The sequence below is a fragment of the Poecile atricapillus genome, chromosome 2, assembly GCF_030490865.1.
Source record: "Poecile atricapillus isolate bPoeAtr1 chromosome 2, bPoeAtr1.hap1, whole genome shotgun sequence".
NCBI lineage: Eukaryota > Metazoa > Chordata > Aves > Passeriformes > Paridae > Poecile > Poecile atricapillus.
This window is the reverse complement of record NC_081250.1, coordinates 125,590,311-125,617,552: the sequence shown is the minus strand read 5'-3', so window position 1 is coordinate 125,617,552 and position 27,242 is coordinate 125,590,311. Positions and strand designations below refer to the sequence as shown.

The 27,242-nt window shown below is 40.1% G+C and overlaps 2 protein-coding genes and 1 long non-coding RNA gene across 5 annotated transcripts; 2 read left to right on the top strand and 1 right to left on the bottom strand.

Moving 5' to 3' along the window:
* Nucleotides 1-2,593: 2,593 nt before the first annotated feature.
* Nucleotides 2,594-26,894, bottom strand: LOC131575833 (uncharacterized). Of its 3 annotated transcripts, none has more exons than XR_009276869.1 (3): nucleotides 26,578-26,894; nucleotides 26,351-26,447; nucleotides 2,594-5,529 (listed from the first exon to the last, which is right to left on the bottom strand). It is a non-coding gene; the product is annotated as an uncharacterized LOC131575833 (long non-coding RNA). The 3 variants fall into 3 exon arrangements; XR_009276870.1 differs by lacking the exons at nucleotides 26,351-26,447; nucleotides 26,578-26,894 and adding exons at nucleotides 8,905-9,046; nucleotides 18,809-19,039; XR_009276868.1 differs by lacking the exons at nucleotides 26,351-26,447; nucleotides 26,578-26,894 and adding exons at nucleotides 8,905-9,039; nucleotides 18,809-19,039.
* LOC131575831 (fatty acid-binding protein, adipocyte) lies at nucleotides 13,343-16,791 on the top strand. Its single transcript, XM_058831826.1, has 4 exons — nucleotides 13,343-13,550; nucleotides 14,784-14,956; nucleotides 15,177-15,278; nucleotides 16,558-16,791. The coding sequence occupies exons 1-4, from the start codon at nucleotides 13,478-13,480 to the stop codon at nucleotides 16,606-16,608; spliced, it is 399 nt and encodes a 132-aa protein (XP_058687809.1). The 5' UTR covers nucleotides 13,343-13,477; the 3' UTR covers nucleotides 16,609-16,791.
* On the top strand, nucleotides 20,973-25,252 carry LOC131575832 (myelin P2 protein-like). The gene is made up of 4 exons (XM_058831828.1): nucleotides 20,973-21,372; nucleotides 22,897-23,069; nucleotides 23,327-23,428; nucleotides 25,000-25,252. The coding sequence occupies exons 1-4, from the start codon at nucleotides 21,300-21,302 to the stop codon at nucleotides 25,048-25,050; spliced, it is 399 nt and encodes a 132-aa protein (XP_058687811.1). The 5' UTR covers nucleotides 20,973-21,299; the 3' UTR covers nucleotides 25,051-25,252.
* Nucleotides 26,895-27,242: the final 348 nt, after the last annotated feature.

The following is a 27,242-nucleotide window of genomic DNA, read 5'->3' as shown; positions in this document are numbered from 1 at the left end:
TCTTCAATTTCCTCAATAGGCTCCTACATGACTGTGTGGGGTAGTGTGCTGGGGAGGACAGCCTTAGAGGAAATATCAGCAGGTTGTCAAAATCCTTTTAATCCTATTCAGTGTAAGTAAACTAAATCTTAACAGCTTTCATATTTGTGAGATACCTTCATTTTTCTGAGTCTCAGTTCATTAGAAGATCAGAATTTTAATCCTGCTTTACCTGGTACTGCTTTCTCTCTTAAGTAATTGTTTAGAAAAGGATTTAGTGAAAAGAAGATTACAGAAATGATAAGGGCATGGAGAGCTGGCCACCAGAAATGACACACTGGTAGCTTGAATAATTGGTCAGTGTTAGCTGCAGTGGGATTGTCTCATTGGGATTGTGCTTCGATGCACCTGAATTTGCAAAATTCCTTTCAAAAAGAGTCATGAAGCAACAGAATTTCAGCAGGAAATATTAATCTTAGGAACTATAATTGCTTATATCATTCTGTTGCATACATCACTCTCTTGATTTGAGCACAAGCCCTCTGTGGGTGTCCTCTTACTGCGCAGCGCACTGAGCAGAGGGCCATCCATCCTCATTCTCCCCAGGCATGGGTCTAACAAAGCTTCCTAAATCTCCAGAGTGGGGGATAGGCTATGTTCACACAGCATATCATGCACAATTTTACACAATGACAGATTTGGACTGTCTGAAAACTCTTCAAGGTGACTCCCAAGAAAACAGTAGTTTTCAGCTGTGCTGTGTGATAATAAATTACTGTGAACCTGAATGTAACATGCAGGGGGAAAAAGGTAATGTGATAATTGCAGCCATTCAGAAGTAAAAAATTCCTTTGAGAAAATCTTTGCTTCCAAACCAGCCTTACTTTTTCCAATGGTTACATCCATTCCAGATCCAAAGAAAAGTCTTCTGAAAGTTGAACTAGGCTTGTCTTTGTCCTCAACAATTGCAGTCGATTTAGATTATCAGATAATAAATATATTAAAGATAGCACATCCCCATGGAAATAAGCCACTTCAAAAACATGAAGGTTTTTGCTGATTTCTAAAATAATTATTTGGTCAATTTTTAAATTTTTATTCAACAGACATAAAGGATGAATTAATTTTAAAATGCTGTGTACCCGATGACCTACATTAAGTGAAATAATTGGAACCCCAATTGTGATGATAGCAAAAGGTCACAGAATGAGCTGCTGCTTCTAACACTAAGGAGGGACCTAAGCAATAGAAAGCACAAATAAGAATATCAGCACATTTCTCTATGCAGCAAACTTATTTTTGCTTCAGTTCCTCTATTGGGGTCCTACTCAGAGGTTAAATTATTCACCTTCTCAATGGCTATTGCAAAAAAGGCAACACTAACAAGCACTGTGGTACAAAATGTGTGGTATGGCCAGACAGCCTGATGGAACGCCGTAATGGAGAAGCAGGATCAAAACCACGCACCATCAGCAGAAGGCAAGGACAGCTGCTTAGTTAATGTTTAAACATATACACAGCTTTCAACCCTTGATGACAGCATCCCCATTAATTACACAGGGAATACTGTCTGGATAACTCCCAACTCATGTTCCTTCTCTGGATATTTGAAGGTGTTTGGGCAGATTTTCTCCCAACCACTCAGACTATTTGAGTACAGCTCTTAATACTTATTTTCTTTTCTGTTTGCTGCCAACATACAGGAGTGATTTCACCGTTTCTCTACTCATAGAAGAACTCTGAATCTCCTCACATCCTTTTCAATAGCAATTTCTCCTTCCCAGAGCCCTCAGACATTTCACCTCTACTTCCAGAAAAATTCTTTTGTCATTGTACAATCAAGTTCACAAATTCTTGTCCTTTGAACATTCATTTGTTCCTCTGCTCTTTTCCTCAACATCACTGTACACCAACTTTAAGCCATCATCTGCCACATCTTAAACACATCTTAGATTTACTGAGTATCCCCTTGTCTCACTCTGATATTTCCTGCCTATTGCTGATGCTCAGCACTGAACATCCTTGCTTTTGAGAAGCCATACCAGCATCATTAGCCTCCCTGCAAAACTGCCAAGTCACCTGTCTAGACTTGCCCCCTTATGCCTTTGAGAATGGAGCAGAGGAGTGAAAAGCAGATGAAGATTGTTAATGAGAATTCAGACTCAGCTGAATTGTTAATGGGAAAAGTTAAATACTCTGGGTTGAAGACTGAGATATGAAAGTGAATGGCTTGTGGATTGGCTTCTGAGACACTTTTTCACATCAGTTCTGCCTAAGTAGCATGTGTCATCTTTCACCAGAAAATTTTGCTTGTTATGTGTCACACAGATAGGGTCGCTTAGGGACAGAGTGTAAATGAATTTTCTTTGGATCGTGATACTGAAACAGTTTCTTTTTATCCTTCACCTTATCCAGAAAGGTCATTCATCATCTTTCAAGAACTTGAGATCAACCTCCTGCAAAATATTATTGTAATATATGAAATAACTTAAAATACATGTTTTTTATGCATATTTTTATATGTACATACACACATACATGTATACATATATAAGTATAAAATACATGTGAGTATATGTGATATTATATTTTAAAAAACTCTTATTGGCAACATTTAAAAATAGAAATAAGGGAAATATGGATAGAAGAGAAAGGATGAAATAGTTTACTATCTTATTTGCAAGAATAGGGTGGCAGTAACTATGAAGACAGAGAATATCCATAGACTATCTTGTAGGCAAAGAAAGAATAATAGAGGTAAGGAGCAAAGGTTGGAAATGAAACTGCAGGGAGTCACCTGTTTTGTGAAGTTTACACAAGCTGTGTAATCTGCTTCACTTGTAAGAGAATGTCAACTCTCTGCTATTAAATTCACTTACTAATAGCCCGTATGTCAGTCATCTGACACAAGCAGTTTTGGTAAGAAATGGTATGATTCTCACGGAAATAGTGTTAAAAGGTAAGCTAAGTTTTAATATCTTAAGCATCATTTTTATTCTCCATAAACAAAAATGGGTCATATTTTTGATGGGAAACATCAAAACCTTAATCAAAAGGATGAAATTTCACATCTAGAAGGCAAGGAAATAATGTTTTAATCAAAATCCTTATAAATACCAAGAACACTTAAAAAAGTGTAAACATTTGAAGGACATAGAAGACATGAGCAGAGACACTTGTTCTTCATTTGCTAGAAATAAGAAAATTATTTTTCATTTAAAACTGAGGGAGGGGGGTGGGGGAGTGTTGAGTTTAGTTGTTTTAATCTCTTTTGAAATGTTCCCGTTTGCAATCTAATATAAAGATATTTACAACTAATCTCAGACATCTTTTCTACCCAGAGATATGTTTATTCAATAATAATTTTCTAAATCTATCTGGTTCTAGGAAGTGTTCCCTGAACACTGACCTGCCCCAGATTAAGAACACGACTGCTTTTCATTCTTGAAAAATTTTGCTCTCCTAGAGTTGTAACAGAATATCTCTAGGGGTTTGCAAACAAGATTTTCCTGTGGCGGTCCTTCATTCAGACTTGTCTTTGTAAGGCATGAAGTTTGAAGAGATTAGTTTGTCTCGGTTTTTATGAGCTGTAAAATAAGTGATACTTGCAGGAGAAAAATATTTGCAAAACTATTTTCTGTAAAACAGTTTTACACAGCACTGAGCAAGCCAGAGAGATGGGGTTCAAAACATGCTAGCAATGCTCAGGAGAAAACCTCATCAAACAGCAGACTTAATGGCACTTACCATAGCAGAAAATATACATTATATAAATATATATATATTATAATATAATATATAATATATATATTTATTTTTGCTCATCTACCACTTTTGAGAAACTCATGCTGGAAATAAATAAAAGGCAGGTGTGATAGACCAGGCTCTGGAGTAGCTTCCTAACAGCTTTCTACAAAGCACACAGAGCTATAAATGTTGCAAATATTTTTTGTGAGGTTGATCAGTTGGAGCTGTTTCAGCTTGCTCAGTCTAATTAGCATCTCTGGGAAATCCTGGATTTTTCCTTCAGGCTTGTGGTTTGTCTTCAGTTGGCTTGGGAGAGATTTTGATAGTGCAGGCACATGGTCAGGTAGATGCAGCTGTTTGCACAATGTGGTGCTGGCTGGCAGGGACACCTCTGCAGCTGTGAACAGCCTCCCGTCTGAAGCAGATTCTGCATTCTGTGAGCAGCACTTACAAGTGCCAGTGTGGATACTGGGTTCAGCATCTTCTGCTTTAATCCTAGAACTGGCTACCAAACTGAAAGATTTTTTTTTTAAACAGTTACCACAGTTATGTTCTGTATCAGCAAATGTTCAGGAAACATATGGGTAATTTGCTGTACCATTTAAGAAAGCAGTCTCCAATATTTTCTGCTTCACAGAGCAGAAGATGTTATACAGCTAGACTAGATCATATTAGGCACATAGTGTTTCTGTGGTGCCAACCAACTTGAATTGTTTGGGCAGCTATTCTCACCCAAGAACATTGACCTGGCCTAGTTTGTATTTAGCTGTAGCTAAGCACTTCTAAGTGTAGAACAGATGTGTACCACCACTTACCCTATGGAATCAGAGAGATGGTGGGAGTTTCCTTAGTTGTGTCAGTATGGTCTGCAAGACAGAGTAGCTTCAGTACTGTCCCAAATCGCATACCTTCTGACTAGCAGCCGGTAGCATAAATCTAGTCATTGTCCTACTAGACACTTGCTGGAACTGGCAAATAAACCTCTCTGGCTTGACTCTCCAACACTGTGTTTTGCAGCCAAGTTCCAAGTTCTTTTATTGCTAATGGGATCAAATGCTTAATACCATGTTGTCTGAGAAGTAGTTGTAAGGCAAGATAAGAAGGATATAATGCTGTTTCCACTTCAGAAAATGTATATTTCTGTGGGGGTGAGATAGTAAAAATTCTCTCTCATCCTTTCTAAAGACAAAAAGAGTTCAGCCTAAGCAGATATCATGGTAATCAGGGAATCACCCCATGCAGTGTTACAGACTGAGGGAAAAATGTCAGGAAAGCAGCCCAGTGGAAAATGACCTTGAGTACTGGTCAATAGCAGCTGAACATGAACCATCAGTGCTCAGGTGGCCAAGAAGGCCAGTGGCCTGCATCAGAAATAGTGTGGCCAGAAGCATCAGGGCTGTTCCCATGCACTGGGCATGGTGAGGCCACACCTCAGGAACTGTGTTCAGCTTTGGGCACCTTATGGCAAGGACATCGAGATGTTGGAGCATGTCCAGAGAAGGGCAATGGATCTGGGGAAGGGGCTGGAACATAAGTCCTATGAGGAACAGCTGAGGGAGCTGGGGATGTTTAGCCTGGAGAAAAGGAGGCTCAGGGAAGACTTTATCCCTCTCCACAAGTACCTGAAAGGAAGTTGTAGCAAGGTGGGAGTTAAGCAACCAGACAACCAGTGACAGGACAAATGGACACAGCTTCAATCTGCATCAGGGGAGGTTCAGCTTGGACATCAGGAAAATTTTCTTCACAAAAAGGTTTGATAAACATTGGAATGGATTGCCCATGGAGGTAGTGGAGTCAACATCCCTGGAAAAATATTCAAGAGACAACAGACATGGCATTCAGTGCTATGCTCTAAGAGGAGATCAGTCAAAGGTTGGACTCAATGACCTTGGAGGTCTTTTCCAACCTAAATGATTCTGTGATCTGTGATTCTGTGAGCTGTTATATAGACAGAGGAAGAGCTATGTAACAACTATAAGTAACCAAAACAGCTGAACAAAACTTCCCTGTCTCCCACTCTCTGAGGATCAGGAGTTGTAGCTTCAGTAGCCACTTCAGGCCAAGGGAATTCAAGCCTGCATATCTCACCTCCCACTAACACACCCAGTGTATCAGGCTTCTGGGCAGGGGTCTTCTTCATGGAAGACCTGGAGACTGTGCCAATGACTGGGCACAGTCATGCTGTAATTAGGGTCAGCAGTTTGAAGGAGCAATAAGCAAAGTGCTAGATCAAAAATGACAGAAGATATTTTCAGATACTTCAATACAATTTCAGCAAGTTAGTATTGAAGAATCTACATTAACATAACTAATACAGAAAATACTAACAGAACAGAGATATGTACAACCCAAAGCCATACCAGACCATAAAAGCAGTTATGTTCAGTTTAAATAATTTGTCAGCAAAACTAAAATGATATCAGAGACTGAGGAACCTGCAGGGTCTGAGGAAGAAACAGTATCTGTTAAAAAAAGCATGCATTTAGCCTCATGGAACGCATCTCCAATAGAGACATACAATTTGTCAGGCTTTCCAGCTGTGATGGAATCCTCCTGAGGGGAAAAACACAGAGAGCATTTTAAAGTAATTTTTGGGCTTCAGAGTAGCAGATTTAGAGACTCTGGGCACCAAAAACTTGGATATAGTTGGGTATTTGGGCAAAAGAGTTGCAGGGATACCCCTTGCCCACATCTGCTGAAGATGGTGTTGGGAGGGATGCAGCACATATGGTAGCAAACTCCACCCTCCCTGTGCAAGCTGCCCTATGCTTGCACACAGCAAGCTCTGTGCCCTGTGCCTGTCCCTCCACAGCATGTTAAACAAGGATCTGCATTACTACCTTACATTCAGCAATGCATTTTACAGAAATTCCTTTACCGGAGATGTGATGTGAATTTTCACATGCTGAACATAAACAACATTGAGTAGTTCCTGGCAAGAAAGCTGTCCAGAGCAAGAAGGGCAGGTATGATGGATTGCTTTAGAGAACCTTAGCATTTCTTTCTTCAGAGATCCTTTTGATTCCCAATCTATTATATCTGGCACAAGGTGAGATGAAATGAGATTGGCAGTGACAGTGGAATCCAGCAGCGAGGCTGCAGTGCAGGCAGCTGCAGGAGGCCACTGGCCCGGGCAAGGTCAGTGGCTGGGCAGGAGCTGCTGGCTCCTTCTCCCTCCCTCAGCTGGCAGTGCCCGGGGGCAGCAGTCAGCTGCAGAGCATTAGAGATCTGCTGTAGAGAGCCAGAGAGCTGCCAGCCTTCACACCCATCAGCTCCTCACCACGCTGCAGGGAGAGGGCTGTTCTCCGGAAGGCTTTAACTCTGAAGCACATTTAATATTTGAATTTTTTTACTTTCCTTTACATAGAGCACTAGGTCTTTGAATGTGATCCAAATGCATCTGTAATAAAAAATATCTTTCTGGCAGATGCAAGGAGGAGTTCACTGAAAGTTTCAGGGCAAGCTGTCAGATTGAAAGTATAGAAAGCCAGAAACTGCAGCATGCAGAAAGAAGACATGCATAAACAGGGCTGCCAAACCCATGTATATTTTACTGAGAGTGCAGGTTCAGCAGAGCTTAAATGTTTTGTACAGGGTCTTTTTAGTCTTGTTGAAATATTGCTCTTACACTTTGTTCTTTCTTTGCTGGGTTTGAAACAAGTGAAATTGTGGGAGTGCTCTTGCTTCACAAGAGGGCAGCTGTTAAGAGAACGACAACCACTGACAGGAATAGCTTAAATTTACAAGATATTACATATTACCAATATGCTCTACTCTCTCATCCCTATTTGAAGGTTTTTTTCTTCAGGAAGGACTATGAAGGGATTTTCAGAATAACATTAGCAAGTCTAGTTTCCTAGAAAGTCTTCAAATTGCTAGAAGAAACCCAAAAGAGCTTTGGGAAACATACTGCTTTCTTCATTTGCAACTCTGCTGCAATACCTAAATTTAGAGTGAAGTCTAGGGATAAAAAGTAATAAAATAAAAGAAAAACACCTTTTTATTTTGGGGTTGGGGGGAACGTAGAGGGGAAGAACAGCAAGGATTTATGTGCTCTGAGGTAAGTCCATGGAGAAGACAAAGCAAGATTCAGAAAAAGACCAACTTTCATTATACACCCTCAAGAAGAGATGTTAGATGCATGACTTGTACCATACATACAAACAGATGGACAGATTTGAATATCAGAACAACCTTAGACAATCTTAAACTTGTTCTTTAGATCAGGGAAATCCATATATAGTTAGAAATATGAAGCATCTGCAATGCCTGCCAGAAAATTAAGATCTTCTCTCATACAAACATTCATAAGTCATGAAGTTAAATTTATCACTAATCCCACTATGGCATTTGTTGAATACAGGCTATATGAAGTGGACCTCTGACATTTTGAATATTCTTATGCAGAAATATTCACATTATTACCTGCATGTTTGAAGGAGTTAGTGTACCTGCATTTCTTCTTATTGCAGTGAAATAAGCAAACAGCAAACCCAACATGGAAATGCTCGTCCTTTATTACTTTTCTGATATTCTGATATTCCTTTTAACTCGCAACCTGCAATTCATAAAATTCACACTGCCAAATTCCTTGCTCCAGGAATGAGGGACATACACGTTATAGGAGAGTATGAGAAGTCCAGGTTTTCCTCAGGAATAGAAATCACCTGTATGAGCCTCAGATGTTTGAGAGCTTATATTATTGACATGCCATCTGCTGAGAGAAGCCAGAGTCTCAGCTGTCTTTCAGGAGAAGGCAAGGGCCCAGAGGTTTGCTGTACCCTCCAGACATATCTGCATATTTTCTTCATCTTTAAAGCAAGTTCAGAAAATGTAATTATGCCTATTTTAATTGCAAGTTAATGGAGTCAACCACCTGGTTTTGACTGGGGATTGATCTTGCTATGCCTCAGAGTTATGAGATTTCATTTCTGTTCTTAAAAGCTTTACCACAAACTTAGCTTAGTGTTTCAGAAACACCTTTTAAATGTTTTCATTTTCAGATACTGGAAATTTATTAAGGGTGTGGAGACTCACTGGTTGGCCTAAAGTTCAGGAGGAAATAAAAGAACCCAGAATCACAAAAGGTAAAAAAGCAGGTGCTGGGGCACACCAGCCTGTGGTCTTCAAATGTCACAGCCTAGCAGTGTAGCTGGGTAGAGTGGTGCCAATACCTACTCAAGGAAACAGCAGATCTGCTGTTGCTGACAAATCTGACTCCTTCAACAAAGTGACCATTTGCAGTCATTAGTACTTCCAGTTCTGAGTGAGGTCTGAAGCCACGATCACAAATGGGGGAGCATCAGCTTGGTCCTGGGGACTGAGCACAGGAAAAAAGACCTGTTATTTTGCCTGCTTACCTCCTTCTCCAAGAGAGAGAAAAATACCACTGAAAAACCAATGGTAGCCTCTTGAACTTTCAGGCCAACTGAAGCCAGTGTTTGGTAACGTCAGTGTGTCATATTATGAGTACTGAAGCTTTAGGTACACCTTTTCCTGACTAAGCAAAAGTCATGGCAATTCACCTGTTTCAAATGTTAATCAGAAATGAAAGTAGCAGCTTTGTGAAGAGAGGTGGCGTTCCTTTACCTATTCTTGACTGATCCAGAATTAGATCACCTTTCTTGTAGTTACCTTGGGGGCTTAGAACAAATTCCCAGTCTGGCACCTAGCCAGACAAGCATTAAGAAAGGTTTTTGCTTTGTCTGAGTTGCAGCAGTACCAGAAGGTGTGATATGGTCCCTCCTTCCTAACATGAGTACTTTATAGTCCATCTTGTCAATAGGTGTTATTGTGCCTGAACAAGAAGCTTGCATCAAATCCACAGTTCCCTCCCTGCATAAGCAAAAATCTCCATTTTTATAGCTTTGCCAAGAATACGTATTTCTTCTTACTATGAATATTGCCACCTATGCCCATAATAACCCCATACAGAGGCCAGGTTCCTTTTAAGGAAGTGTTCAGTGGGAGGCATTGTCAATGTCATCAGCCATGGAAATGAGCATGGATGTCTTTCCATGATGGTTTTTGACCAAAGAGTAGCAGAACTATGGAGACAAGTGCCTAAGCACAATACACTGCTGCCCATTGGTAGTCACCAGTTTGACAGCCAGAGCACTCAAAGGAGTTTTACTCTGTTGCCCTTCTGGGGCAAGGAGGAACTCGAGAAAGAAACCTCCTTTTAAGCAGTCATTACTGTTAACTTACGTTTTCACATTCAAGAGTAAGATGTGTTTTTACTTTAACAATACCATACTTACATAAAATATCAATCAAAAGGTCTCTTAAGTGACAGATCTTCACTACAGGAATAAACATCCTCTTTTTCACATACTCTAGTGGAAGAGCGTCATTGCTCCTGCAAGCCCGAAGAGCCAAAGGGAGGTTACTATTGTGCTTTTTGTAAAAAGCAGTTTATCTCAAGTAGATCTCCACCTTTGGTCTGAGTCACAGAGTAAGATTTAACCCATCATTGCTACCTTCCCATCTAGGGATTTCCCCTGCACAGCTGCTGCTTTGCTGTTACACTTCATCGAACCACAGAATTCTGTGATCACTTCTGCATATCATGCATCAAGAACTATCCTCAATGTCACAGCACCCCAAGATCACATTGCATACAGTGTATCATTGTTATTTACTTGAGCTGCATCAGTTTATATCAGGGTTAAGAGATTAATTTTCTTTGTCAGCATTTCCTTACTGGACCCTCACCAGCTTCCTCTTCTTGGTTTACCTTTACCTGCTGTGGTTTCTTTGAAATTTCTGCTTATTTTGAAATAGGTTTCTACACTTTTGAGGATGCCCTTCTTTTTGGTGGTATGAGATCACATCTGTGTCAATAACCATGAGGCTGCTTAGCCAGATTACCCAGTTCTTGCTGTCAAGACACTTCTGCAAGTGACATGAATCACTTGCTTAAGCTTCCAGGCTCAGAAGCCTCACTGATTTCTTCATTACCATTAAAAACTCCAGTCTTTATCAGCAGACTGCATGTGTTTGCCCCAGAGAGTAGGCATGATTTGTATTAGATGACATCAGTGCCATAAGTTTATCTCTTGTTACTGGAAGTCTCTCCTGAGGGAAAGGATACCATTGGTAGGATACTTTCCAAGAGAAAGCCATAAATGTGCTCCCACATAGCTGCTTGTCGAAGTGGACATGCCAGTTGATCCACAAGCTGGCTTTCTTCTTGCATTTTTGAGTCATCACGTTTGCAAGATATCTACAAATAGTTCAGATTCACCTTAAATAAGTGCAAGTAATTGACTGCCTGGGGAGGGTGCACTTGTCTGCTCCAAATTGATTTTCATCGAAAGGTGCTTCTACTCTACCCAAAAATTCTCCCAATATCACAAGCATTGCAGACAGCTGTTAATACCAAAGGAACGCAAATTGCCTCTCCCAGACTGTAGTTTTGAATATAAAAGCCCTATTTCCCCTCCAAACAAATGGTTTGTAAGGGTTTTTTTGATGGCTGCACACAGAATAGTTCCCAAAAGTCAAGAAAAGTACGAACAGGAACTGATTTAATCCACATCACAGCCTTTCTATCTGGCCCACTGCAATGATCCTCAGCTGGTACTTTCAGTTCTATTTATTTAAATGCTGGATTTGAGTTTTCATGTTCCTACCATCTGCTCACACACAATACAGAGTTTCTCAAGCCAATAATCTGAAGTAAAAATACCTCAAGATAATGACACAAACTTGAGGGACCTCAGAATTTCCTTTTAAAGAGCACTTGAGCGTGTGACATTCTGCAAAAACCAACCAGGAAAGGCACTAGCTGCTTCATAATTAGAATATAGTTTCCCTTATTTTGAGATTAGGCCAAAGTCAGTGAACATGCAAAAAAATTTTAAAAGAATAGGCCAAATCTAAAATTAGCTATTCTAGTCCCCATAGACTGACATCTTAAAGGCACAAGGGGGTAACTAATTATACATGTACAAACTTGCTCAGGTCTCAGAGCAATCCAGGCTGGGGACACACTGCCTAGGGAGGAGCCCTGCAGAAACTGCCCTCAGAGTCCTGGTGGGCAGTCAGCTGAGACCTGGCAGCGAAAGGTCAAAAACATCCTGCGCTGGATGTGCAGAAGTACAGGTTGATGGAAGTGGTTATGCTCCTCATCTCAGCAGTCATTAGGGTGTACCCAGAGTACTGCATCCAGTTCTGAGGTGAACTCAGCAGAGGACCCACAGGATCTTCAGGTGTCTGGAGCACTTGCCCTGTGAGAAGAGGCTGTGAGATTGAAGTGGTTCACCCTGGCTAAGCTTTGGGAGTGCTTACAAACAACCCTCACACCTGTGGGAAAGTGACTGAGGAGCTGGAACCAGGCAGTGAATAGTGGGGGATGAGAAATTGTGAATAAAAGCTGAAAGTAGAGAGGTTCAGAGAGAAGATAAGGAGACCATGTCCTCCTTGGGACAGCTGGGCAGGGGTGTATGTTGCCTGGCTGCATCCTGGAGTTTTCTGATCCACAAAAGGGCACAGCTCTAAGCAGCCTGATGTGGGCTCAGAGGTGACCCTGCCTGAGTGGCAGGAGGCACTGGAGACCTCCCCACTTCCCTTTCCTTACAAATACCCCTATGATCTTGCAAGCCTATATAAATAATTTCTATAGCATTGTTACTTACAAAGACAACAAGCAGAAAAATATGTGGCCCACAATATCGATGCCTAGCAACTAGCAGAGTAATTCCAGGAAAACCACATAAAGAGAATTGCAGGGGCTGGACTATGCATGTATTAGCTGCTTTTTGCCATTGGAAAAGCACATTACAGACAAAGGAAAGTCTAAGAACTTGCTTGACTGCTTTCTGATTTTTTTTGTGAACTGAAGTATGACAGGGTCTAGAGGATCAGTCAAGATGGACCCATTATGTCAGGCCTGTGCACAATTTGCCTCAAACAAATTAATGCCTGAACAACACAAACAGAAAAGAAATTAAGTGTCCAGGGACATTTGGCAGGTCAATACTAGAGCTTAGCTATATGCCACAACTACTCAAAATGCTAGTCATTGGGACATACATCTTCTGAAAGCATGGGAATAAAAGGGAGAGAAATCCTCTGTTTTGTTACTTTTCTTCTCACAGAACCCCGTCTTTATTATATAAAAACATATTACAGACCTATTGTTAAATTGATTCAGGTGGTGCAAGGACAAGCAGATCCCAATCAAGGAAGCAATTTTGTTGCCTTAGCCTTCTATAACCCCAGCATTCTCTCTTTGTGCTTGAAACCCACTTCTTCCTGTAGTTCTGTATTTCTCTAGAGGAAATTTCTGATTGCAGGGGGGCTGAAAACAGGCTAAATGATCCCAATGAGCCTTTTGGATCTGAAAGTCTAGGAAGTGAGCTGTGTCCATTTGATATAGTAGACTGAAATGAAAAAGTAGGGGAGAGAACATTAATTACCTTTATATTCTGAAAGGTAATTTGATTTAATTATTTGCCTTTAAGGTAGAGTGTTCTTGAATGTCAAAAATAATTAAATAAAAACAAGACAGTGATCTTTGTGCTAGTAAGGGCATATGAATAATAGCACTATGACCCACTGGCAGAGGAGGGGTAGGGGAGGAAGAAAAACACTGGGTACTGGGACTCCCTCTTCATTGGTCATCCCAGAGCATCATGTGGCCACAGCTCCTTTTTAAAGATAAGTAATCTTCCCCTGGAGCTCATTATACTCTCCTGTCCTGCATTTCTTTTGGAACCTGTGGAAGACATCTTTCTAGTCTGACAAAATGTGCGACCACTTTGTGGGAACCTGGAAGCTCCTTTCTAGTGAAAACTTTGAGGACTATATGAAAGAACTGGGTGAGAATTGTTATTTCAACTTCTTGTATCTGGAACAGGAAAGGAATGCCAGTTTTGAACTTTACTCTTTACTTGCTTTTTCTGGTTTTGCTGTTTATCAGGGGGGTTTTAATCAACTATTTTGATCAGATAGTCTTAAACTGGAGAATTCATCTGTGCCAATAAATGGTGTTAAATTCCTATAAAGCAGAAAAACTTTGATTGATGGGAATAATTTCAGGTAAGCCAGGTCTCTGCATGCCTTATTAGTAGTCTTATAAATGGAAGTAAAATTCTGTGTGAATTAGCTTTTATCCTTGGACATCTAGGTGTGATGCTAGAAAGAAGCAAGTTTCCTTATGTCTATGAGCAACACATCTAAACAATTTTAAAATGCTACTGGATTAGGACATCAGTTAATTGCCATGGCTATTATATTGAATGAAACTCTTTAGCTGCCTCCAGTGAATATTAACAAAGACAATTGCATGGATTCATTGCAAGATTTGATGTCTAACACTCTTCTCTAAAGGTGTAGACTTCTTGCTTAGAATTAAAATTGGGATTTTAAAGGTTTCAACATTCTGTTAGTGTGGAGGAAGCAGGAGTTAACTTGCACTGATTCAATTAGTACGTGCTAAAATGCTGGGGGGGGGGGGTTATTTGCAGTTTAGAGGTAAAATACTTACCGTGACTTATCCTGACAGCTTTCAATGAGTGACTCTTGCACTCTTAATCTTTACTCCAGATTTTACTCAGGACATAACCATTGCCAACTATTTCTTAATCATTTCCTTATATTCAACCTACCCACTTGTAAATATAAAAAGCTTGGTTTTTTTTCCTTGTTTATTTGTTTGTTTTGTTGCTTTTGTGGCTCAGAAACTGTCAAATATTCCTGCTTATTTACATTTAGATATAATTAGTATACAAGTTGGAGTACAAGCTACGAAAGTTATTCTGAGTAAGTCTATGTGCAAATATCTGGCATTCACATAATCTCAGTCTTCAAAATACAGCTTCTACTATTTATAGAGAATTTAATTACATCATTACATCAACCCACCCAGCTTGATCTATAGCAGTACCAAGTGAGATTTTACAAAAGAAGCCCTGTAACATAGAATTATTAACACTCAGAAAGCAATAGGGGAAAAAGTACTGAGGGTTGTATTTTTATTTTTTTTTTCCAGTGTATAAGACAAAAAGGTTGAGGAAAGATAAAAATTTCATAGTGCCCTACCTTATTTACAGGTGTGGGGTTTGCTACCAGGAAGATGGCTGGTGTGGCAAAGCCTAATGTAACTATCAGCATCAACGGTGATGTGATAACCATCAAAACAGAAAGTACCTTCAAAAATACAGAGGTCTCTTTCAAGCTGGGTGAAGAGTTTGATGAGACCACAGCAGATGACAGAAAAACAAAGGTGAGTCCCAAAATGGCATTTTGCAAATACATCTCTCAAAAGGGATGTGGGAGCAGCAGGGCAGAGTTGTGATTTTGACATCCAGAGCAGAAATGCTGCCTCCACAGGTAAGACTGTTATGGGTGCTTTGTGCTTAGTGCTGTTCAGACCTGGAGAGTCTTCTCTTGAGACCAGAGCACCCTGATGAAACAGCCACACTTTGTTTTTTTTATTTTGGTAGAATGTCATAACCCTAGACAATGGTGTGCTGAACCAGGTGCAGAAGTGGGACGGAAAAGAGACTATCATAAAGAGAAAAGTGGTGGATGGGAACCTGGTGGTGGTAAGTCAATTTTTGTTACTTAATCACTGAATTCAGTGTGCAGAATTCATGTTTAGCTGATGAATGACTTTGGATTCAAACACAGGAAGAGAAGACTTCTAAAAGGGCTCTGTGCACTCAGTGAGAAGTCTCTCTGATTGACCCTAGAGTGTAGGTTAAAACAGAAAAGTTGTTAAACTTATGGAATGGTACGGGAGGTGCCTGTTCTCCATAGCAAGACGTGGTTGGGGAAGTGTAGGAAGAAAAACCCTATAAGGAAAACTTACATATATCAGAATCTCTAAGTCCTGGACAGTATAGAGGAAGCATTAGCAAAGCCCACATGAAATGTGTCCACTCTAGGCTGATGAACAGAATACTCCTGTTCATCTTCAACAGAGGCTTAATCTTCTGTGGGAAACCTGCTATGTTTCACCAGCAAGTGTGTTAATAATATGATGTTGGAGCAAGGGAACGTGTCCAAGCTCTGTTGCTTGGTTTTATCTGGTCAGGGACTATTGTGCTTGACTTGGTGCCAGTAAGGCCCACCTACAGTCTGGGACTTCCCAACTCTGCTCTACAGCTGTAGAAAACACACCTTGAAGAATCTGGGACAGGACTTACATTCGTAAGAGGCAGCTGAGATTCCTACATGCTGCAAAAGAATACACATACACAAAATTCCTAAAGAGTTCTGCCCTCCCCTAGGGAAAAATAATGTGTCCATAAATCCAATATTTAAATTTATTTGAGTAGAAACCAGAGGAGAGGATATAGAAATAGTTTTTAATAACAACTTCATTAAGAAAGATTGAACAAAACAGAGTTTGATCTAACTGAAAAATAGATGAGAAAAGAGCTTCACTTGCAGAGGCTGACACTAGAAGCTGCAAGTCTGAAGGCTCTCTGTGTGTGCTTGTGTTGTGCTCACATGTGTGAGGAGGACAAGCCACAGCTGCAAAAGGTGAAGGGATAAAAGGTTAATGCCCAATTCCAGGGTCCAGTCAGCCTCCACAGAAGTACAAGGAGCCTTCTGTAGAGATTTTTAAGGAAAGATTAAGAATCCCCTCGGCGTCAGTAGAGCAGTTCTTGAAAATTCTTTCACTCCTGTGCTTGTTTTTCAGTCTTCCGTTGCTGAAGCTCTCAAAACTGGGTTCCACTCTTTTAGCAATTGCCTTTAGAGATGGATAAATGCAAATTTTTTTTATACTGGTTCCCAATGGATAAGTAATTCTCTACCTTCTGACTAACAAACATTTAGTAAGAGTTAAAAGCTTATTGAATTATCTTTTCCTTCCAGGAATGCACCATGAATAATGTTTCCTGCAAAAGAGTTTATGAAAAAGCATGAAGAAACCACCTTCACACAGGACTAATGCTTAAAGCTGGAGTAAAACAACTTAACCAAAGGAGAAAAGCCCCACAAATCTGTTTTAAAGAGAACTGTACCTTTTTTCAGATGTATCCCAAAGCAGTTACATACATTTAGTCTAATTCGTTGTGCCTATTCAATAAAAGGTTCTGCTTTCTATAATGTGTGCTTATGCTGGAGTTTGTCAGGAAGGGGCTTGGGGGCAGTGCAGTGTGGGAAGGGGTGCTGTGCAGGAAAGCACCGTGTGGGAGCCAGTGCCACACTCAGCCATGCCACCATCTCCCTGCAGAAAGAGCATCGGAGCTGGTCCAGTGAGTGGCACTTGTGTCACAGGGGCAGAATCACCCCTGAACACAGAAACATCATCTGCGTGTGGGCTACCCCCACAAGGAGGCTGTGCACAGCCAGGGAAATAATAGGGCTGCTCTTCTCAGCTGCAAGCAGAGCTGGCTGTTCCTGGGGCAGGGAGGAGCATGATCTGTGGATGTCCAGTTTTGGCTTCCAAACATGAGCAGGGTACCAGGCACCTCCTCTGTGCACAAATCCAGATTATTTTAATACTAGGGACCACTTAAAGCAGCTTGATCTTGTCCTTTTTCACCTCAAGTGTGAAGCTATAGCAGTTAGAGCTTTCACCTGTGATTATTTTGTCAATGTGCCTGTCTTGAACATCTCATTTTGTCCTAGATAGGCTAAAAGCCTTGAATTAAGAATCATAGCTTAAAAATACTCAGGTTTACTAATAGCCTGTACACATTTGCTAGTGGTACAACCTCCTTTACTACCTGTATGTATTTTCTACTAGCTCATTAGACTTAATTAGTCTTGGGAACATGAGCCTTTTGTAGATACAAAGCCCTTTGGACACCATGTTCTTTGACTTTGCTTGTTTTTGAACTACCATCGCCTACTGCCCATCAGCCTGGTCTCCTGTTTCTAAACTTTGCATCTATAGAAGCCATGATTTCTACTCCTGAGAGGGCTTAAATTGAGGACAAAAAGAAAAGATAATCAAGATTTCTAGGGAAAACCTGGACAATAAATATCAAAATGTGTGCCTTAAATGTTCCCCTAAATGGGGAAATGACCATATCTATAGTGATATAAGATCTGTGAACCAAATTCCACATATGCCTGACATTCCTAAAGTCAGCTGTCAGAGGTGATGGTGCTGAGTCCCTACCGCTAGCAGCAGAGACCTCTCATACACTTGAACTTTCCTCTGCATAACTCAGATTGTTCCCAAGTTTTTGCACTATTTATACAACCGGATAGGGAAATGGAAGGACTTTTACATTGTACATGAGCTGAGGAGTCATTTAAAGGTGATGCCAAAGACAATCAGTAAATTCTGCAGAAAATGTTGAAATAACCATGAACAAACACCCCCTGTGTTTTAACCTTGGCTTCACTGCTAAAGAAATCTCACCAATTTAAAGGACAGCAGTTGCATATGGGATGGAAGAATGCTTCAGCGTACTCCATATATACAGTACTAAATCTACTTAGCACTTAACAAAACCTAAATTATTTATGAGAGTTACGATACAATTACAGTTTAGTGGTAGAAAATCTACACGAGAGTGATGGCTGTAAGGAGCAGAAACATTGACTTAAATAAACTACATATAAACATTAAATATCAGCCCATAGTATTCTATCATCTACACATTTAGAAATACGCTGTTAGAGGAAAATTTCCAATATTCTGATATTCACATAGCAGATTTTATTTTCCAGAAATCTTACATTCTGAATGCAACCAGCAGTTACAATTCTAAGATGCACAGTCTAATATTTCAGCAAAGGGTAATGTCTTTTAAAAAAATTACCATTTAGTTTGTTACCTGGTGAATGACTTTGAAATTTGTGAATGCATGAAACTTCAATTTTTGGAAATTTCAATAAAGTGACATTCTGCCTATAAACCTGAACGGGGACAGCACCATAAGGAAGTATTAGCGATACTTTTCTTAGAATATGAACATGTTTGGAATTTATTCTCTGAAAAAGGACAAAATTTATTGTCTGAGAACAGCAGCAGTCTAGTAACTGCTTGAATAAACAGATTTTTATGTGATTTGCTCTCTGTCAAGAAAAGGTGTGTGCTCTCAGACCTAGATGGACATGGGAGCACACATTTCTAAGGGCTAAAGTCAAATTGGTGTCTTGTCCTTACCTGCAGAGCAGCACAGGTCTCCCTCTCTCTTCTGTCATGCTGAACTATTGTTCAAAGGTCAGTAACCATCCCAGAGCATTCCTTTCTGCCAAAGAAGGATCTTACTAACCCCTTCAAACCCATGGGCTTATCACAGCAGGCACCTTGAATGCTGGGAGGAGATCTCTGCCCCTCACCACATTCACTCACTGCTCCTTACAGGTTTCTTGGATGACAAAATGGAAAGGCAACTCACACCCACAGTTTTGGCAGTTCAGCAGAAAGATGAGGAAAGGCTTATTTGAGCATTGACCTATCAGTTGTTTTTCTCTTTTTCTTTTAACTATTTGTTTCTGCTGGAAAGAACTTGAAGGACTTTTGTGTCCTGGCCAGTCAAACCCCTGTGTGCAGTCCAGTCTGACCTCATTTCCCCAGCCCAGCTGTCCCAGTCTAGTCATGTAGGATGTTCAGCTGAGGGAACAAGAAGCTATTTGCACCCTCCAATGTAGATATTGGGAAAAGAGAGGCTGCTGGCCCCATGTTCAGAGTCGATCCTTCAGCTTCACAGAGTCAATGCTAAGACATCCTTGGTTGTCCTCACAGCAAGTCCCTCTTTGACCTCTGTTCTCCCCTTCTATTTCTGTTTTCTTCATTGCTCCCCTGGGAATCTGTTCAGACTTTTTTTGGCTTTGAATATGCCTAGATCATATTTCCTTTAAAGAAATTCACATAAATTTACTTTCTGCATTTCTTTAAACAGTATCTTTATTTCTAAATAGTCTCTGAATTTTTAGTTCTATTTTAGTTATATTTCTATCAAGTTTTACCTTTATCTCTTGTGCTTCTTCACAATCTCCAAGTTCAATGTTTTAAATCTTGTTTTACATCAACTAGAAACAAAACAAGGGAATCAAGGCTCTCCCTTATCATATGTGCTCGCAATCCTTGACACTTTTTTCCTCTTTAAACTTCAAGAAAAGATTGGTTTCCACAATTATTTCTACTGAGATATAATTCTTTGGTCTTGTTCTTTCTAAGCTGCAAATCCTTTAAATGAAAGTACTGATTTTTCTTAGTGACAAAGAGATAGATGGTAGCAATGTCAACATTGTTTGAGACTGCTTAAGACTGGGGTTTTGTCTGAATAAATAATTCTCTGTTACTTTTGTTCTTAAGGTTACTGGTACTGCAGTGTGGTTGTTCTATTCTGACTAATTTGCTTTTCTTGCATTTCTTTGGGCCTGATTTTACAACATCCCAATCATCTTTTATTTCCCAAAGGCACCAGCCTTGTCTTTTAAAAGTGCCTTTATGTAGATAAGACAATTAAATAAAAGAACAAAGAATGCTTAAGAGCAAGGGTAGAATATTTTCATATTATGTCTTGAGTAATAATCTATAGTTTCATTTAGAAGTAGTTTTCTAATTTCCAGAGATGGGAAAAAAGAGCTAGCTATTCTTTATTCAAAATGTGATATTATGCATCTCTGCTCTAGAAGAGTTTTGTGTGGACAACACCTTCAAAGACTGACATTTACGTATTACAGGTACAGCATCTGCTTCCAGCTGTAGGGGAGAAAGACATCTCTGCTTTGTTCATCTTTTCAATCACTCCAGACTTTTGGTCACTGCACTGAACTGTCATTAGACCTGTCCAGCAAATGAAGCTCTGTTCAGCTTCCCCCACTGATGTTATGACTGAGGGGTTAAAGAACATTTTGCATATGCCACCAAAATATGTGACTGAAGACCTTCTTATTTCCCACAGCCCATAAACCAAAGACTACAAAAATTTCACTCCTGAGATTCCCCTCAGTGGAGAGGAAGGTGCTGATCTCTTCTCCCTGGTATCCAGGGATAGGGTGTGTGGGAATCGTTCAAAGCTGTGTCAGGGGAGGTTCAGATTTGGCATTCGGAAGCACTTCTTTAGTGAGAGAGTGGTCACACACTGAAACAGGCTTCCTAGAGAGGAAGCCCCAGGCCTGAGAGTGTTTAAGAGGCATTTGGACAATGGCTTAACAACATGCTGCAACTTTTGGTCAGCCCTGGATTGGTCAGGCAGCTGGATAAGATGGTTGTTACAGATTTCTGTTCCATATGGTGACAGCAGGAGAATAACATTGGGAGGACAGTTGGAGCTAGGTTTTGTGGGGATGCAGTGCTCCTGTGTTGCTGATGTCCCACTGCAGTGTGCCCTGACTGCTCTGCAGTGCAGTGGTCCTGTCCTGTCCTGTCCCCACGTGCCCCTCGTGTCCTGGTGCTCTCAGTGAAGGAAGCCAAGGCAGCGTCACCCCGAGCCTTGGTACTGGCACGGCTGCCTCGGACAAGGTGCACATTGTCTCTCCCTGGTCCTGCCTCCCCTATTGGCCACCCCCGACTGCCACATGGACCAGACCTCTTTAAAGGGAGACCACTAAATCTCAGTTGGGCACACAATCTCCCCGACTGCCACCAAGAGCTGTTGTGGCCACTGCCTCTTTCTGCAGGACCAGCGCCTCACAAAGCCTGTACGATGTGTAACCGATTTGTGGGAACCTGGAAACTCATCTCCAGTGAAAATTTTGATGATTATATGAAAGAATTGGGTGAGAAATGTTCTGGGTTTGGTTTTGTTCTTATTTTATTTTTTTTCTTTTTCTTTGTAAGCTTCATTTGGGAAGGTTCTCACAGACGGTGCCTTCTTTCTGGCCATAAAAAGCACTTAATTACTCTTCCAATATAATTTAATTTATCTTTTTTAGCATCTAAATTGAAAAAGGTAGGTGATGAATTGCTGCTATAAATCTACTTCCATTAACTAATATGATCTGATCTAATATGTTTTTCTATAATGAGAGTAATCTATGGAGATACAGATTTTTTTATGTTTCCTCTTGCTTGCACTATTAAACTTGTGACTTACGATAATTTACAATACATAATGGAGCTGATGTCTCATGACACTGTAGTTTCAGACATCTAAATACTATGAATGAATCTATCTGTTACTGAAGAATGCCAAGAATGTAACAAATTGAGCATTGTTTTTCATTTTAATGCTGGCTTAATTCCTGTATGCAAAGTACACAGACAGTGAGCTACTGCATTGCTTTTACCATATAAATGATTCACTGATTCCCTTTATTTGAAATGTTAGACTGAATAACAAAAGAATTGCAGTTAATTAATTAGCCAGGGTGAATGTGGGAGGAAAGTCCAGCTGCAGATATTTTTCTGAATGTCTGAACAGAATTGCTTAGTATGGAATAATTACTGCAAACAGTTTTATACTTTGCAGATAATGTTATACCCTTTCTTACAGATCTTTTAATCTGAGCATGGCATAGCATTAACAAAGGCACTAAATGCAGCTACCCCTTTTCTGCTTTTATGAAGCAGTGATATATCACCAGTGGCTTCATTCCTGCTTGCCCCAAGCCTCACAGCCAGTAGACAATGAACTGGACTGGAAAGGACTAGGCAATACAAAAGGCTTTTGGTATGGGATTTTTCTGGAAGCTCTTTGCAGTGGTCAGCCCTTACAACTTGACATTTTTTATATTTCATACTTGTACTTTTCAGCAAGGTTTAGATGCAAGGATCCTTAAGGGATGTTAATAACAACTTAGGAAATACCCAGTCTTCAGTATGTTTTAAGGAACAAGAACCAGCATATTGGAAATTCAGTTTCTTCCGTGCAACTATTAACAAAGGTACAAACTCTCAGATTTGTCAAAGAATTTTTTAAAAGGATTTTTACAAATTTTTAGGAGAACCACACTTCCTCTGAATTTTTTCTGCTTATTCTATCTATATGAAATTAATGCAGATCTGTAACCAACCATGTTTCTTCTTATCTAAATGTGCACAGCTCTATAATAGTGTATATCTTTACTTCTTGCTGAAGGTGCACTCTTATCAGCTGGGGCTGCCTCAGCCCCTGAATACTGAGGTTCCCATTCCTACCTCTGTCTCAGTAGTGTCTCATCTAAAGAATTAGTGTTTCATCTCAATCAGGCATTGAAGTATTCAAGTAGAAACTCTTCTATATTCTTCCACTGAAGAATCATGAAAGGAAACTGAGTTTATTGCTTCTAGAGTGTAATGATTGTTTTGTTTCTGATTTCTAGGAGTGGGTTTAGCTACCCGGAAACTAGGTGGCCTGGCAAGGCCTGATGTGATCATCAGTATGAAAGGGGACATAGTGACCATCAGAACTGAAAGCACCTTCAAAAATACAACCATCTCTTTCAAACTGGGCCAGCAGTTTGACGAAACAACAGCAGATGACCGGAAAGTCAAGGTAAGGCGGCTGATGATATCTGAGTGGTCTGAACATCTCCTAGAAGAACATCAGGGGAAATTTTACCTACTCCCTTAGTGCACCTTGAGTTTTCCAAACCACTAAAATAAAGCACTGAAAGAAGACATAGTGCTGAATATAATGTTATTGAGCATGTCATTACCCAGAGCACATATCTTGCTGAACATAAAGTGAATTGATACACTAATCTACAAAGCTCAAACTGCAGTTTGAAACTCTCCTCTTGGAATTTGCAGAGTGTTGTAACCTTGGAGAAAGGGTCATTGGTGCAAGTGCAGAAGTGGAATGGCAAAGAAACCACAATAAAGAGAAGACTTGTTGATGGGAAGATGGTGGTGGTAAGCCCATGTTCTTTGTATGCTGCTAAAGGTCAGAAAAATACAGCCTTCAGTTCATTTCTGTCTAAACAGACTATCAATTTTTAATTTTACTCTTTGAATAATGAGATAAATTAAAGGAGAGAAAAAGGGAACCAAGATTAGAAAACAACTGGAAGGAAATAAATGTTGCTGCATACAGCATCTTGCCTTTAAAGTGACTATATTGGCAGAGCTGCCATAAATTGACAGCATGCTTACTGCTCTCAACATTATTGTTTTCAAAAAGCATAAGGTTTAAAAATAACAGAAACCTGTGAAATGGAAACAAAAGTTTACAAGCAGGGTACTGCTGACCCTTAAACAGCTCTTTCCTTTTCTCCATCTTGGCCAAGCCAGGGCAATAAAACATCTCAGGGACCCTAGTTGTAAGGGTCACTATTAAAATTAAGATTTCACTTTGTTCATTAAAGTTTTTAAATATTGGAGTCAAACTTCTTTTGGCAATTTGTTTGCAGTCAGCAGCACTACACTTTTACGTGTTAGCTTGTTCTAACTATCTTCTGTTATAAATTCTCATACACAGAATCATAGAATGGTTTGGGTTGAAGGGAATATTACAGATTATCTAGTTCCAACCCACTGTCATGAACACAAAGACACCTTCCACTAGACCAGGTTGCCCAAAGCCCCATCCAGTCTGGCCTTGAACATTTCCAGGGGTGGGACATTCATAACTTCTCTGGGCAACCTGTTCCAGTGTTTCACCACCCCCATGATAAAGAATTTATTCCTAATATCTAATCCAAACCTCCCCAAGCCATTCCCTCTTGTCCTGCCACTACACACCCCTGTAAAAAGTTCACTCCAAACTCTCTTGAAACCTCCCTTTATGCAGGAAGGTTGATTTGTTTTTGCATCTCCTCATGGATGCATTTCTGTGTAAGATTTCTAATTATTAAGCCTTCTTCCTGAAACAGAGTGTGCCTCTTCTGTCAGCATCCTGCTGTCTGTCCCTTGCCTCATCCAGGGTTGTGGAGGACTCCTTATATTTTGCAGACCAAGGAAGTATTTTTTTAACATCCTGCCACCTTTGTCGCATGCATCCTGTGGCTGTGAGTCATCAGCAACCACTGAGGGCCACTGGGGTGAGAGGGTCAAGGGAAATATTTTGTGAGTCAGAAAAGTAAAGTTTAGGCCAGAAGCCCAACCTTTGAAACACCCAAGCTACTTCTCCTTCTACACAAAAAAACCTTACTACTTTGAAAATTTGAAAGTGTTGGTGGACCATGATATAAAAACTAAGTGGAGCTAATATTTCTGACAAGCCAGCAATAATACCAAGAAAAGGAAGCAGAGCTTGATTTTGAAATCCTTTTGACATTAAATGCCACTAAATGAAGTTTAAAACGGTAAAAATAGAAAATATATTTGCAATACAAAAATAGCTTTGCTGTTTGCTCCAGAAGTTCTGTAAATATGTAGAGGTCTAAAACATGACATCTGGATTTTCATTGACTTCAGAGATTACTGCAGCATACACAACTGCTGTCAGTAAAAAGTTTATATTAATATTTTCCTTTATGCCCTAGGAATATGCCATGAAAGGGGTTGTCTGCACTAGAGTTTATGAAAGAGTGTGAAGACGTTTCCTCTCTGCACCGGACTGGAACTGGCTCTAAAACCTTGGCTTAGTTCAGTGACCAAAGCCTCATGCACTGTGCTTCTTTATTTTATTTCCTTTTATTGGGAAAATGATTGCACCATAATTCGATATTTCAGAGCCATAGTGTAACTAATCCAAAATATTGTGGCGATCCAATAAAGGCTTCTCAACACAGAAAATAGAGTGTTTGGCTCCACATGAATGATTTACATTTACTTTCTTGACTGGCGCTATCTTTTCTGTTGATAGTGTCTGTACAAAAGGTCAGACTATTTCTGACTAAAATGGTGAAACACAAGTAATCCATATCTGAGAAAGGGCTAACACTGCCTCTATGATATGTGTAAAAATTATAATCTCCTGGACTCAATAGTATTTTCCTGCAAAAGATTTTATTGCTGAATAGCCCCTATAGGGAAAATTATCTTTACTACCAGAATTTTTGAGTTTCAGTATGATATGTCATTGTAGCTTTATATTCTTAGTACATCATTGTTTCATACTCATCCCAAAAAGCTTATACTTCTTTTTGTACCAGGATTTATATACTGGCTTTTATTTGGAAGAAAACAGATACTGGAGGGGAAAAAAATTGGAATATATTCCATATTTGTCTGCCAAAAGAGCAGATAAACCCGTAAAACAAAGTGTGGAGCAGGTGTGAATGAACTCCAGAAGTTTTAAGGCTAGAGGGCTTCATTTAAAAAATGCTCAGCAATCAAGCCTACTTCCAGCACAGTATTTAAGTGTACACTTAATATTAAACACACAGAGGAGTCACATTGGATAGAGTTTTCTGTCAAGCCTAACTGAGTAGCTAAAGCGTTCATTTCTTCCACTGAACTTACTCTGCTTTTATCTAAGGAAAAAACCAGAAAAAGCAACCCAAAACTTCTGGAAGTCTATTTAACCAAAGAGCACTGTGGCAGGTTATTAATATTTGCATCCACTGGCCAGTGTTCAGCATCACGGCCACATTCACACTAACCATGTTATTTCATCCTGTGTCATTGCCTCTGTGTCATCACACAGAGCTCCCGCCTCCTCTGTAAGATTAAAACAGCTGTGAGAGGCTCACGTGTTTATTCTGGCTCATTAGGAACAGCAGAGCTGATATGAACCTTTGCCTACTGATTTTACAGGCAAGAACACAAATTCTCAAGGCTATGACAGATCCTGAATGCCAGAATCTAAACTGGTTTAGCCAAGCAGAGGGGGAAGAGATTGATACCATATGCAAATGAAAGATATAAAGGTCACCTTTCTTCTCTACCCACCACTGGAAAAGCCAGAATCTGGGCCCAGCTTTGGATACATTTTTATGTAGATGCAGCCTAACTGCAAGCAGCTGCCAGAAGGCAAACAGGATGAATCCTAGAAAATACAAACAGTGAGAGAAAGCTGTGAGATTTATGAACAGCAGTTTTAAGGAATAAATTATCTTGGTCGCTAACCTGGATGGAGGGACAAATGTCCCATCTCTAACCTTACCATTAAAACTCACCTCTATGAGTGTCAGAGTTTCTGTGACTCCAAGTCCTCAGTGATTGTAACAAGGCATGGAGGCAGAATGACAGAATGTAATTACATATTTTGATTGAAGATGTTCTACCAGGCTTCCATAAGAACAGTCATACATTGTGAACTCTCATTATACTTGGCCCTCCAGATTACTCTCCTAGTCTCTTAACAGAGAGCCAAAGAGACATTTCTTACAGCTCAGAATCTGCCTGAAATGGACTTGTGAATCCAGATTTTTGCTCTGCAGTTTCTTCATTCCCTTCCCTTGCTGTACATACAACACAGTCCGTGAGGCTGCTGGAGCTGCTCACCCCAGCCTGGCTCTTGGAAGCTGGAACTTGTCCAGAGCCTTTTAAGCAGAGCTCATCTCCCACCCCTGAGCCACAGGCAAGGGAGAAGATACTGCTGCAAACAAGCTCTGTATTTCCTTGGTTTTTCCTGATGCAATCTGTAAATTCTTAAGTTAAATGCCAAATCTCCTCTCCAATAGAATATTAGTTTTCAGCTTTGTATTTCCTTAGGCAAAGGAAATAAACATTTACTTTAGCACAAACTATAGTTTTTCCTGATCTGGAAACAGTAACAGAATAAAAACAAAGGATTGCTCACCTACTCTTCATTTATTTATTTACTGTTGTCTCCATTTCT

Excerpts from the sequence above, each read along its gene's own strand:
- LOC131575831 (XM_058831826.1), top strand. The coding sequence starts at position 13,478 with ATGTGCGACCACTTTGTGGGAACCTGGAAGCTCCTTTCTAGTGAAAAC. Across the intron at positions 14,957-15,176 it reads CAGATGACAGAAAAACAAAG|AATGTCATAACCCTAGACAA; the intron begins GTGAGTCCCAAA and ends TTATTTTGGTAG. Across the intron at positions 15,279-16,557 it reads TGGATGGGAACCTGGTGGTG|GAATGCACCATGAATAATGT; the intron begins GTAAGTCAATTT and ends TTTTCCTTCCAG.
- LOC131575832 (XM_058831828.1), top strand. The coding sequence starts at position 21,300 with ATGTGTAACCGATTTGTGGGAACCTGGAAACTCATCTCCAGTGAAAAT. Across the intron at positions 23,070-23,326 it reads CAGATGACCGGAAAGTCAAG|AGTGTTGTAACCTTGGAGAA; the intron begins GTAAGGCGGCTG and ends TGGAATTTGCAG. Across the intron at positions 23,429-24,999 it reads TTGATGGGAAGATGGTGGTG|GAATATGCCATGAAAGGGGT; the intron begins GTAAGCCCATGT and ends TTTATGCCCTAG.